The sequence below is a fragment of the Acomys minous genome, assembly GCF_964271855.1.
Source record: "Acomys minous genome assembly, chromosome: 12".
Taxonomy (NCBI): domain Eukaryota; kingdom Metazoa; phylum Chordata; class Mammalia; order Rodentia; family Muridae; genus Acomys; species Acomys minous.
The window spans coordinates 33,743,281-33,757,383 of record NC_140493.1 but is presented as its reverse complement, the minus strand read 5'-3'; the positions used below and the strand labels follow the sequence as shown (position 1 = coordinate 33,757,383).

General features: G+C 42.7%; 1 protein-coding gene across 1 annotated transcript in view; it reads left to right on the top strand.

Annotated features, from left to right (window-relative positions):
* Window positions 1–5,953: 5,953 nt before the first annotated feature.
* Window positions 5,954–14,103, top strand: part of EIF3H (eukaryotic translation initiation factor 3 subunit H) — an 88,235-nt gene continuing 80,085 nt past the window's right edge. The window contains exon 1 of the mRNA XM_084747898.1: window positions 5,954–6,130. Within this exon, the coding sequence (XP_084604024.1) occupies window positions 5,999–6,130 (132 nt within the window). The 5' untranslated portion in view covers window positions 5,954–5,998. The remainder of the gene's footprint in view (window positions 6,131–14,103) is intronic.

Below are 14,103 nucleotides of genomic sequence, written 5' to 3'. Positions count from 1 at the left end.
CAGTAGAATATTATTACAAAGTCTAGTAATTATAATTGGATTACACCAATATGAGGTATTAATTACATATTATACAAAATAAGCTCACTCTTAGAATCTTTGATATTTTCTCAATTCAAGCTCAATTTGTTTTAATACTAGTCAGTAAGTCATAAATCAACATACTGGGGAAAAGGGTCGAAAGTCATTTTAAGAGTTATTAGTTTAACAAACTTATAGAAAATGGCCACATGCTGAGTCTCATGAAAGTGTGTATTATTTTATTTTTAATGATTCTTACTTTACCGTACCTATTGCCCCTTCTATAACATTGAAAAGAATCACTTACCTCTTCAAAACATAGTCTCCCATGGTGTTGCACATAGGACAAAAAAGGAGGTACATGGGTTAAATTGATGCCAAGCAGAGAGAAGCAAAAGATTTTTCCTGTGGTTATTGTTGTCCTTTGAATATGAAATGTTCCCATAGGCTCAAGAGCTTGAACACTTAGTCTCCAGCTGGTGATGCTTTCTGGAATGTTCTGGAACCTTTAGATGGTGGACCTGAAGGAAACAGGTCACCGCTGAGACCTTTGAGGGTTTTTGAGTCTGGCCTCACTGCTTGTCAACTTTCTCTTTCACGGATATGTAAGAGACTGAGGAATCCAGATTGTGCTCCTACCACCATGGAAGTGCCAGCCAGCACGCCTTCTATTGCAGATGGGCCATGTTCCATCTCTGTGAGCCAAAGTCAAGTCTTTCACCCTTGGAGAGACACTTTATCATTTTATGCTCTTATATTGTTAAAGATATTTTTAGGGCTGGGATTGTGTGTGTGTGTGTGTTTGTGTGTGTGTGTTGTTTCTTTTTGTTTTGTTTTTGAGACAGGGTCTCACTGTGTAGCCCTGGCTAACCTGTAACTCACTTTGTAGATCAAGCTAGCCTTCAACTCACCAAGACCTGCCTGCCTCTGCCTTTTGGGTGGCAGAATTAAAGGCCTGAGCCATCATACCCAGCCTCTTTCTTTCTCTTATACTGACTGAAGTATTTTGTAAAAGTGACTGAAGTCTGGCCAACATAGTATCTTTTGACTTTGTTTTTCTGTTTTTCATATCTTACACTTAGCTCATCAGTTGTGATGAGCCTGCACTAACTATCTCTTGGGGAGGAGGGGTTAGAAGTTACCAGGCTTTCGTCCCATTTACGAGAAGAGAGGCTTACTGAATCTTCTCCCACACAGTGTTGGACGGTGAGCTGGCTGCATCCTCCTCTACTTTGTTCCTGTGACTCCCTGAAGGAGTGGGTTCAGCTGAAGCTTCGGTAGATGAGTACACATGGCACAAAAATAGACCATATGCAAAGGGAAATTATAAACTATTGCTTTTTGTTCATCTCGAAAATAAAAGAGAGGGTCGGGCGTGGTGGCAATCCCAGCACTCAGGAGGCAGAGGCAGGTGGATCACTGTGACTTCAAGGCCAGCCAGGTCTGCAGAGAGAGAGTTCTAGGACAGCCAGGCCTATTACACAGAGAAACCCAGTCTTGAAAAAACAAAAATAAAATAAAATATAAGCAAATAAATAATTTTAAAGCCAGAGAAGAGATGTTTGTGCCACCCCCCCGCAGCATGATCGACACAGACAAGAAACTAATATGAAACCCTAAGATAATATCTTGTTAAACGTTTCATTGTTAGAAACAGTGCTTCTTCACGCTAAATTGTAATTGGCAGTATAGAAACACTCCACCTCAGGACTATGACAGGAAAGCAGCCACAACCATAAAGGAAGAAAAACTCATGTTAAATAAAAGTCCCCAGGGATTAAATAACATGAGTGATGCTTAAAAAGCATGATTTGGCCCATCTTCTGTGTTTCTAGTCTTTGATTTTATTGGTTTGAAAGGGGTTTCAGTTAAGTCTTAGCCAAAGAAGAGAAAGCAAGTTGGACCAAAAGGCTGCCTGGCGCTCAGGGGGTTGTGCTTTCCCACTGGCTAGAGTTGTTCCGCAAAACCAGTCAGCCTAGCTGGTTTTGTTGTTGTTGTTTGCTTGTTTGTTTGTTTTTTGAGACGGGGTTTCTCTGTGTAGCCTTGATTGTCCTGGACTAACTTTGTAGACTAAGCTGCCCCTGAACTCACAGCGATCCACTAGCCTCTGCCTCCCATGCACCATGATGCTCAGCTTACATCTGATTTTCTAACCTGGGCATTAAACTACAACTTTCCTCTCAGCACTAATATATTCCACAAATATTAATATTTTATATATCCTATATTTATCTAAGTGTGTGTGTGTCTTTATGCCGGAGGGAAACCTCAGGTATTATTCCTCAGGTATCACCTGCCTCTTTAAGAGAAATTTAAAATGATACTCATTTATTTATTGCGGGAGAGTATATGTCTGTGAGCATGTGAGTGTCATGGTGCATGTTTGGAGGTCAAAGGACAACTTGCAGTAAATTCTCTGCTTGCACCATGTGGATTTGGGGGATTGAACTCAGGATGTTTGCATTGGCAACAGGTGCCTTTACCTACTGATCCATCTCACAGGCCCCACTTTTCTCTGACACTGGGCGAATAGGTCAGGCTAGTCTGGCTTGTCCAGCAGGCCTCAGGAATACATCTGCCTGTGTTTCCCTAATGTTAGGATTACAAATAAGTCCACTGCACCCCACCTTTTTATGTGGGATTTGGGGATCAAACTCATGCCTTCACGCTTGCATCATAAGCACTTTATGGGTTGTCTCTCCAAGGCCCCTTTTAACTTCCAGCTTCTTTATATCTCTGTGTCTGATGTGAGTTTCTTCTGGTCACTTATGCTTCTGCTCTGTTTATATCTGTCTCTTTGTCTTATAATTGATGTATCAAGAACATTTATATTATTGTGGCTACAGAAACATTTGGTCTTACATCTGCCATTTATTTATTTCTAATTTATTGTCTCCATTTTATTTATTTCTTATTCTTGTGGGTTTTTTTCTTCCCTTTTGCATTCTTGGGGGTTATTTAAATTTTTTTGTCTTGTTTTGTTTTGTTTTGTTTTTTTTGAGACAGGGTCTCTCTGTGTAGCCTTGGCTGTCCTGGACTTGCTTTGTAGACCAGGCTGGCCTCGAACTCACAGCGATCCACCAGCCTTTGCCTCCTGAGTGCTGGGATTATAGGCATGTGCCACCACACCTGGCCCTATTTAAATATTTTTGAGGCATTTTTTGAGATATTGTCTCACTGTGTAAGACATCCTGATGTGCCCAGAACTCCTCATCTTGCCTTAGTTTCCCTAGTTCTAGACTTCAGGTTTGCACAAGCATATCTGATTCTGTTAGTATTCATATTAATTATCTATTGAATTTTGGCATTTTTCTTTGTAAAGCTTTTTTAGTCCCTCCTCTAGGTGTTATAACTTATTACAGCTTAATAAAGGTAACTGGCTTAAATATTTGTAATATACATTTTAACTGTTATCAGCAATTTAAAAAATTTTGTTTTAACCTTTAAAATATTTTAGAAATTTCAAAAAAAAAAAAAAGTCAGGCGGTGGTGGTGCATCCCTTTAATCCCAGCACTTGGGAATCAAGGCTACACAGAGAAACCCTGTCTCAAAAAACAAAAAAAAAAAAAAAAAAAAAAGAAAGAAAGAAAAGTCTAGTTTTATTTTTCCATGTTTTCAATTATCATGCTTTTCCCCCCTTCATCAAAGTCCAAAATTATTTTTTTCTCCTTTTTAAAGAGGTAACTTCTTTGATCATTCTTTTAAAATTGGTGATGAGCAGGGGAGATGGGTGTTGAGGGACAGCCAGAAAGACAGCTAAATTGAGGCATATTTGAGGGGTGCTGTGGAAACCCAAAGCAGTGAAAATGCCCTAAAATGTATGAAGGAAGGACTAATGAAATCTCCAAATAATAAGGGAAACGCAGTCCCAACTGGTCATCTCTTGTCAACAGATGAATTTTCTAGTTCAAGGACTGGGTTACATCCAATTGAGTTGCTGCTCAAAGGGGTCCCATGGCAATCCCCTAATCCATCCAGGCTGTTGACAAGACAGTAGTAGGTTGCTCTCCACAACTGACAGCAGAACCCCATCACAGAAGACAATACCCACACTGTTGTTATGTGTCCAGGTGCTGTTTGTGTCCAGATGGGAACAGAGAGACCTCAACATCAAAGGTTCTATTTCCCTCTTAGGAGTGGAGTAGAGCCCTCAGCTCTAGGAGAGGCCGGTGTGCTAGGTGAGAGGGGTGAGGTGTGGTGTGGTGTGATGGGGTGTTGGGAGGGATTGGGGCGAGCAGGGATGGAAATGAGTTTTTCACTGGGTGTTACAGTTAGTTCTCTTAAAATGACGTAGATCCCTCCTCTCTCTCCCTTGTTCCCTTCCCCTTCTTCCTCATCCTCTAACTCCTGTCTCATTTATTCCCTGCCCTCTGTCTGTCTGGCTCCTATGTGCTGTGAACTTGATCTTTGGGGTCCTGAGCTGATACCGATCACTTCAGTCTCTACTAGTCTTCTGAGGGGGTACAGTCACGACATGTGTTAATGCTGGGACTCTTGTGGCTTTCAGGAGGATGGGCAGTTCCTTGTTAGGCTATAGAGATAGGCCTTTCAGTACTCCCTAAGCATTCAGTGGTGTAGCCTCTGCCAGGAAGAAGAGTCTCAAGCCTGCTCTACATCCCAACTTTATTGCTATCGAATCCTGTGTGTTATGTTATCTCCTTTTGGCTGTGTGAAAAAAATCTTCATTGTCCTCTAGGCCACCTCTGATGTCATCCTATCTGAGGGTGGCACTCTCATGAGACTGGAGGTCCTTTTTTCTCATAAGGTCTCCACCAGCACCGTGCAGGGAACAGGTTTCTGTTGGCAATGTGTTTTTTGGTTGCTATTTGCTTGTTTTCTCCTTTTTTTTTTTTTTTAAATCTGTGCCTGTAGCTATTTTCAGTTCACTGAACTTTAGCTCATGTTTGAGGTTCGCAAGAAATTGACAACCTGAGAAATAAAAACCATGCTGTTCTTTGGCTGTCAAAGTCAAAGCCAGGGCACTGGTCTCATTCTCATCTGTATCGCCTCATTTTATCTTTAGTGTACAATGTTCTTAGGTTAATTGAACTTAACGGGATGAATTGGGGAAACACATCTCTAGCTTCCTAGAAGTAGAAATCTAAGGTCGGAATGCATGTTTTTGATGGAGCTTATAACACTTTATGATAGAAAGGGACAAGGCATAAGATAAAGAGTTGAGGTGTTACCAAGGGTTTTGCTTCTGTTAACAAAGCATGGAGCTGTCATCAAATTTCTTGGAGAACAGTAGGAAGACTGTTTTGTATGGGGTGGTATTTATGAATCTGCTTTGAACGGCTGAGTGGCAGGGGATAGGCAAATGGACAGTGTGATGTGGATAGTGCAGAATTACCTAAGGAATATAAAGTTGGGAACATCAGCGTATATTCCACATTTAAGATCATTGAGAATGGACGATAACACCATGACAAGGAATAAATATAAAGAAAAGTAAACATTGAATGCCTGGACTGAGTCCTTTTCAGTAATTACAGATTGAAGAAAGGTAGAGAAACTAACATGGAGTGTGAGAAGCTGGGCCACGGAATGAAAAGTAGGAACGCACATGAAGAAATGGACCTTGCAGCTGGGCGTGGTGGTGCACGCCTTTAATCCCAGCGCTTGGGAGGCAGAGGCAGGAGGATCATTGTGAGTTCGAGGCCAGTCTGGTCGACAAAGCGAGTCCAGGACAGCCAAGGCTACACAGAGAAACTCTGTCTCAAAAAATCATAGAATTAAAAAAAAAAAAAAAGCGTCATTGGGTTTTTAACAGTGACTGTTTCCCCCCTCTCCCCGAACACAAGACGCGCGTGCGCACATGATGCCAGCGACGCAGCAAAAGGGGAAACACTGTGGAGGCGTGGCCCTACCCTGGGGGCACTTCCAGACTCCGCCCCTCACTACTACAACGTCACGAAATTCGTAATTCCGCTTCCGGTGTCTCACGCTTCTCTTTCTTCCTGTCTGGCTGGAAACATGGCGTCGCGCAAGGAAGGCACCGGCTCCACCGCCACCTCCTCCAGCTCCGCTGGCGGCACGGTCGGGAAGAGCAAAGGCAAAGGCGGCTCTGGAGACTCGGCCGTGAAGCAGGTGCAGATCGACGGCCTGGTGAGTACGGGTCACGGTCGCAGGACCACGCGGGGCGCTGATCTCTGCCGGGCGCGCTTCCTGCCGCTTTCCCCATGAGCACTCTGATCGCGCTGTCTCCCCTTACGGTCATAATTCATCTCAACTTTTGATCGAAAGATACCACAACCTTCCTTGTTCTCCGATGAGAGAGCCGGGGGCTGAGGAAAGGAACGGGAATAGGAGTATGTGACAGATTCTCGCGGTCTTGGTTTTAGATGCCCAGGAAAGAGAGAAAAAGGAATGGTTACAACTAAGTGACAGTTGTGATAAGAAGGATTTAGGGCCCTCTTTAGGGCTGTAGGAAGGGAATAGAGAGGAAAGGAAACGCCTTGGTTTCCTGGATAGGCTTTTGACAAGTGTCAAGGCTTTTTTTTGCTGTCGTTCACCACTTTACCTGGAATTGCAGAACTGAGGTAAACTCTTAGACAGTGTTCAGGCTGAACCACAAAAGGCCACAGAAATAACAAGTGTATTTCTGGTTACGATTCATGATCTAGGGCATCTGTGGAAGCTCGGGGTAAGGAAATGGATGGAACAGAAAAGATGCGAATCTGAAATGATGTGTGCTTCTAAGCATTAGCAGCATCTCTCCTTCAGGGTGTGATTGATGGTAGGTCTTCACGTAGCACTGGAGAGGCACGGGCAGACAGAGCTCCAGGCGTTTGGGGCTATTTGATGCTGAGATCCTGTCTCAAAACGAAAAGCACCAAGAAAAGAATTTGTAGGGGAATTTTAATTCAGACCTTGGCTGTTCTGTCAAGAGAGCACATCCAAAAACCTAGGTCTGTGTGATGCACTGGAATACAGATGCTCCTTTAATCCCAGGAGACAGAGGCAAGCAGATCCCTGAGTTCAAGGCCAGCCAGGTACAGGTAAAGAAAAACTTAGGTCCGGTCCAGACCTCCTGCCCCCCCAGACCGGGTTTCTCTGTGTAGCCTTGGCTAACCCTGGACTTGCTTTGTAGACCAGGCTGGCCTTGAACTCACAGCGATCTGCCTGCCTCTGCCTCCAGAGTGTTAGGATTAAAGGTGTGCACCACGAAGTCCGGCCTAGGTCCTGACCTTTAATCCCGCACAGGAGACAGAGGCATACAGATCTCTGACTTCTAGTCATTTCTGTTCAGTCAGTTTGCTTGAGTCAGTGAATTGAGAGGCAGTGCAGGAGAGTTGAGTTCGTGGAATTCAGAGGCAGGTTTACCGGGAGAGGTTTACAGAGACAGGTTGAAGAGAGAATAAGCTAGTCACAGGCAAAGACAGATTGAGCCAGAGAATAGGAGACAGAAGATTAGAACATACTGCCCAAGTTATATGAGGCCAAGGAGAACAATTCAGTCAGAGGCTGAGAAAGAATTCAGATTGAGAGCGGAGTGGTGGTGGCACACTCCTTTAATCCCAGCATTTTGGAGGCAGAGGCAGGCAGATCTCTGAGTTCGAGGCCAGTCTGGTCTACAGGGCGAGTTCCAGGACAGCTAGAGCTGTTACCTAGAGAAACCGTGCCTTGAAAAACAAAACAAACAACAAAACAAAAACAAAAAAATTCAGATTGAATCAGTCAGCTAAGAGCGGAGTTCGAGCCAGAACAGCTGAGTTGAACCAGTTAGCTAGAATTCAGAAAGAGCTAGAAAGGGTAAGCTTATTCAGCTGTAAGTCTCAGATTTGAAAACATTTCTAGATCTAGGTTAGATTGTGGGGAGGCTAGAAGCTACCAGGACTAGGCCTAGGTTAGCAGATGGAGACAGTAAGCCTCTGAGATGACAGTTATATTAGGCGAATAATAGTTATATTTACAGGCATTCTTCCTGATTTTTTTCCCCAAAAGCACACTTTTCTCTCAAGCCAGTTCTCTAGGTATTTTCCATTAGCTAAGATACTTGTAGTAGGGGTTTTTTTTAATTAGGTTTTTTTTTTTTTTTTTAAAAGACAGGGTCTATCTGTGTAGCCTTGGCTGTCCTGGACTCATTTTGTAGGACAGGCTGGCCCCGAACTCACATCAATCCGTCAGCCTCTGCCTCCCAAGTGCTGGGATTAAAGGCGTGCGCCACCACACCCGGCCTGTAGTAGGGGTTTATAACTCGGTGTAAAAATTGTGACTTCAACAGGCAGTACTTGAGTGAACATTACTAGTAATTTCACATGAGAATGTAGTTGAATTTGTTAGGTTGTCATGAGTTTTTTTGTTTTTTCTTTGTTTTTTAAATATAACCTGATGTTAAAGGCCTTTTTAGTCTTTCTCAGTTCAGTTCTGCCATCTGCCAAGCCTGTGGCCTTGAGAAAGTTAGCCTTTATCAGTCTCAGTTATTTCGTGTTCAGATGGGAATGAGGTGTAGCTATGTCTTGCTATATGCTTGGATTATGGGAAAAACCTTTCTGTGGTGATCTAGAGTGAGTATGTGAGACTGTAAGCGGTGCATGCCTGTTGTTGGCTGAAATAACTGTGGATGTTAAGAGTTTGAAAGATGTAGGAAAAAGCGTAACTTTGTAAAGCTGTATCGCAACGTTTAAATGTCATTTTCATAATACTTTGAAAAAGCAATGCTATCTCTTTTATTTAGCTGACAGTTTAGCTTTCATTGGCTTTTTGAGGCAGGTGCCTTCAGGAATAAATAATACACTTTTAAAGATTGCAGATTAGTTCTTAGGTGGACTTATAGAAGTACCATTTCAATACTCAAAAAATATTTAAAATTTTTATTTTTTATTTTTTGGTTTTTCGAGACAGGGTTTCTTTATGCAGCCTTGTCTGTCCTGGACTCACTTTGTAGACCACACTAGCCTCGACTCACAGCGATCCGCCTGCCTCTGCCTCCCTGAGCACTGGGATTTGAAAGGTGTGTGTTACCACACTGGGCTGCGTTTTAAGTCTTAAGAACATACGTCTCATTGCATCTTCATGTTTTGAAACCACTCTCTGAGTTACTTAGTTTCTAGAGTTGTAAAAGGCAACAGGTAGGTGTTATAAATCTGTTTGGTGGATGTAATTATAAATAATGATTTTTGTCGGACTGGGGTTGGGCATGGTGGTGCATACCTGTAATCCCAGCACTCAGGAAGTGCAGCAGGATGCCAGGGAATTTTCTTATCAGCCTGAATACATAGTGAGACTGTCAAAAAAGACAAAATAAAACATACTTTTAGGGCAGTCTTGTAACTACCTGCTTAGCTGTATAACATAGGGCAGTGATACAACCTCAGCAGCAACAGTGTCAGGGTGCCTTAAGAAATTTGAAGCTGCTGGACGAGGTGGTGCATGCCTGTAATCTCAGCAATTGGGGAGGCAGGTGGATGTGGATCTCTGTGAGTTCCAGGACAGCCTGGTCTACATAAAGAAACCCTTTCTCTAACAGCCCCCCCCCCCCAAAAGGGGAAAATTGAAGCAGGAAGATTGTTGTTGTTGGGAACAGACAGGGTTATTTGAGTCCAGCAGGCAGTGGACCCAGTTCTCAATTTCTGGATTCATGTACCACTGGTGGGCTGATTACTACTCTTGACAAGAAATTGTGTTAAAAGTTGAGATGTTGGTAATTTACTATGAAGTTATTCTCTTTGGTGACAAAGCACTCATGTCTTCAATCAAGAGGGCCTTTTAAAATTATCAGGTATCCTGGCAAATCATATTGAGAAGTTGAAACTTAAGATTTCACAATGAGTCATAAAAAGGGGCACTCAAGCTGTTCAGCACCTTTACATGCTGAGCCATCATGCTGGCCCTTAGTTCAAATCTTGATACCACCCTTAAAAAATTTCTTATTTTTTTTCTCATTCACTTAAATGTTCAGATCCCTACTCCTCCCTTCAGTAGATGTTTCATGGGCTTTTTCAGTGAATTCTGGGCCCACCAAGGTGTAGGTTTTGCTTCTTGTGTTCTTGGTTTGTGTTCAGGCCCCCTCCTCCCCTTTTTAGAAGGTGTCTTTCAGTTACCTGTGACCAGTTAGCCATTCCCCCCTGACTGCTTCCTGCACTTGGTCTTCCTTTTGTCTATGGTGTTCCTCTTTCCCTCCTTGTCACTACAGTTTTAACAAATGTGGCGTAATAGAGCTCTGGTTTTAATCACTAGCTTAATTTGAATCTGTATGCTTTACACATGTTCTGCTCTTGATTCATTTCGTAAATTTATGGATTACCAATCTTTTTTTGTTTGCTTTTGTGTTTTTGAGACAGGATCTTTCTGTAGTTTTGGCTGTCCTGGAACTATGTAGACCAGGCTGGCCTTGAATGCAGAAAGATCCACCTGTCTCTGTCTCCCCTACCACATCCAGCCCAGCTATGGATTACCTGTCTTTAATAACAGCTGGTTCTCTTGGTGAGCTATGTAGAATGCTCCATTCCTACCACCATGACTATACTTAGCCATGCATAGGCATGGATGAGCTTAGATATTAGTTTCATACTGATTATGCTTGCTTCTGGCATATTGACAGTGGCTACAACCAGTTTGTATTATCCTTAGGAATATAAGTTCTTGATTCATGTTGGAGGAGAGTTCTCACTCACAGAGATCCTCCTTGCTTCTGCCTCTCAAGGGCTGGGATTAAAGCTTGTGCCACCACATCCGGATCAACGCAGCTTTTTTTTTTTAAATAATAAATGTTCTCTTTAATTTAGATGCCTTGAGTATTTATCTTTCTGTTTTGTTGTCTTTTTCTGTTGAGTTTACTTGCTTCTTAGCTTTTGCATTTCTAACTTCATTTTTTTGTGAATTAAAGACCATGTAAAGGGTCTTAATAAAACTGTTTCTAACCTTTTAGAGTAAGTATATCTGATCAAAGGTTAAGAATGCAATCTGATAGACTGCTTAGATGACTTTCTTCACCAAGACAAGATGTTATTGCTTGTAAGTATTAAAATTTTATAGTAGGAAAAAAGTGATTAGCATACAACATTATGCCTTGCTTACTCCAAGAGCTGATGGGTTTAATATTATCTAGGAGATTATCTATCTGTCTGTCTGTCTGTCTGTCTGTCTGTCTATGCGTTTCCCATTATATGCATATGAAGCTGGTAGCATTTCAAAGATATAAAGTAAATTATTTGAGTGTGAACTCAAGTCACATCTTGCCACCGTTCATTCTGTCTATTGTTACTACAGCTTCTACTTATGTGTTAAAGACTTCATTGGTGTGTCCCTTTTTATGTGGCAGGTGCTGGTGTAAGGGCTGTGTTTGTGTTTAGGGGGTGTGGGTAGACTAGAGCTCACCGTTGAACATCTTTCCTCAAGCATTCTTCACCTTAATATTTTTCTTTTTGAAAATTTCATATATGCATACAATAAGTATGATCCTATCTACCCTCCTTTTTTCTCTTCAACCTCAATCCACACCCCCCCACCAATGTACTCCCAACATCCCCAACTTTCAACTTAGTTTTTTTCCCCCTTTTCATTCTTTTGGAGGGTAATCCACTAAGTCCAGTTAGTACTGTGTATATGGGCATGGATGTGAGGTCATCTACTGGAGTCTTTTTGGAGTGGAAAGGAATGGTTCTCCTTTCCACAGAGACTACCACCGCCATTAGCTCCTTAGTAAGGTTGGGGATACCTATCCCATCTATGCCAGAATTTTGGCCAGCTTGATCTTATACAGGTTTTGTGTAAATAACTACAGCTTCTGTGTGTTCATTGTTGTCATAGCCATGACATGTCTAGAAGACACTGTTTTGCAACCCTCCATCCCATCATTTGTCTTTTACATTGTTTCTACCTTCCTCCTGTGTGGGGTTAGTTTGGCTGTCCCATTTAGAGCTGAACATTCAGTTTTGGAGTCTCACACTTAGAACAGTTATGCATCTCTTTATTGACTGCTGCCTACTACCCCCACCCTCTTCCCCTCGCCACAAAAAAAAGTAGCCTCAGCTACAAAGGTTGAGAGCATCTTGAGTCTGTGGGTATAAGCATAATATTAATTTTTCTTTTACCTTTTGTTTTTGAGACAGGGTCTTACCTTACTATAGAGCCCGTGGTTAGCCTGGAGCTCACTGTGTAGATCAGGCAGGCCTCCCGCTTATAGTGATGGGCCTATCTCTGTCTCCCAAGTGTTGGGATTAAAGGTGTGTACCATCATTCCTGGCTAAACACACATTTTTTAGAGGGCAAGTTGACCATGTGCATTCTGCTTTAGGCTTTTGATCAGGATTACAGGATTAGTCATTAAGTTTGTGCCTGTGGAGCTGGGGGTGGTGGCGCACGCCTTTAATCCCAGCACTTGGGAGGCAGAGGCAAGTGGATGTCTGTGAGTTCGAGGCCAGCCTGGTCTACAGAGTGAGTCCAGGACAGCCAAGGGTATACGGAGAAACCCTGTCTCAAAAAACAAAACAAAACAAGTTTGTGCCTGTGGAACAGGCCTGTAGTCAAGTCAGAAAACATTCAACCCATAGAAGTTATGCTGCTGTCTTACCAGTAGGCATGTCTTGTCTGTCAGGCTGATAGTGCAGCATGTGGGGGGCAGTGTAGGGTAAGCCTAGGTACTTGGACCTGGACTTAGTGATTAAGTTGGGCTGACTTTGACAGACCAGAGTTACAAGAGTCCAGCATTCTTTTCCTCTCTAGAACTAGAAAGTCTGACAGAGCACCAAGGCTGCCCTGTAGGTGAGTGCTGAAGCTTGAGTTCAGGTCCTCTTCAGCTGTGCGGCAAAACGCTTCAGCAAATGCACTAACTTCCCCAGCTTCTATTCTAAGTGGGCGATCCACATGCTCCTTAACAGTGCCGTTACTTCCCCATAAACCCATGGTAAATTGAGCCTATTGTAAATAGAATTGTATTTGGGCTGAGGAAGGTGACACCCATCTGTAATCCCAGCATTCGGCGTGCAGGTCGAAGGATCACGAGTTCAAAGTCATTTTTAGTTACATAGCAATTTGAAATCAGCTGGGTTACATGATTCCACCTTGCTTGCCTGTATGTAGGAATCGGGGCACATGCTGCTTGACTACTATTAGGAAGTATCTTACTGCAAGCCATTAACCCATGAGAAAACAAAGTTATTACAGGTTTGTTTTCAGACTGGTTTTCACACCATGGCAAGGAGAGAAGAATGGTAAGAATATGGTAAGGCCACCTCTATGATTAATGTCTTGAGTTGATTTGCTCTTAGGTGGGAGACGGAACTAAGGTGGAAACTATAGAAACAGTGGGCTTGGTGGTACAAGTTTGTCATCCCATTACTCGGGAAGCTGAGGCAGGGAAAAACCCGGTAGAGTCACTGAAGCTAAGTAGAAATCAAATAAATTCATCTCAGTCTCATGAAAGTAGTAGTCAGTGGCTTGTTAATATTAGTACTGACCTTTAGGGCAAGGCGAACACTTTGTTGGATTGAACAAAAAAAAAAAAAAAAAAAAAAAAAAAAAAAAAAAGCTCTGGGTGGCTCAGGCACTCCTTTGGTAACTATAGCAGTAAATGTTTCAACGTTGCACACACCTCTTAACAAGAACACTTCCTCAGCCTTCCCAGTAACCAATGATGTCTCAGGGTTTCCTATTTGATACCATTCACTGGACCTGCTTTGGGGGTCTGTAAATGCAGCATCAAGTAAATATTAGTGGAAGAAAAAGCTTCTAGGAGAACAGCATCCATACCACAGTTCACTAGTTCCCCACAATGGTGACCATGTGTGTTTACCGGCTCGAGGCAAGACCTGATACAAAGCTCACCTGATATTTCAACTGGATAGGCAAACCAACTAAAGCATTTAAGTTAGGCCAGTGAGTTACAGGCTCTGTGAATTCTTTCTCCCAAACAATACAGAGGCCCAGTGTGCTCTGGCAGCCCCAAAGGATGTCCATAAATATCTCCGATGTGAGGAAGGTCACATTTTTGATGCCTCCAACCCTACCTTGAGAGTGACAGTCATTGATCGTACAATTTGCTAAAGTTACAAGTTCCTTATTGAGTCTGTTTGTAATGACCCTGACATTATTGCAGAAAGCATAAAGATGGAGCAGCAGGAGATAGGTCAGTACTG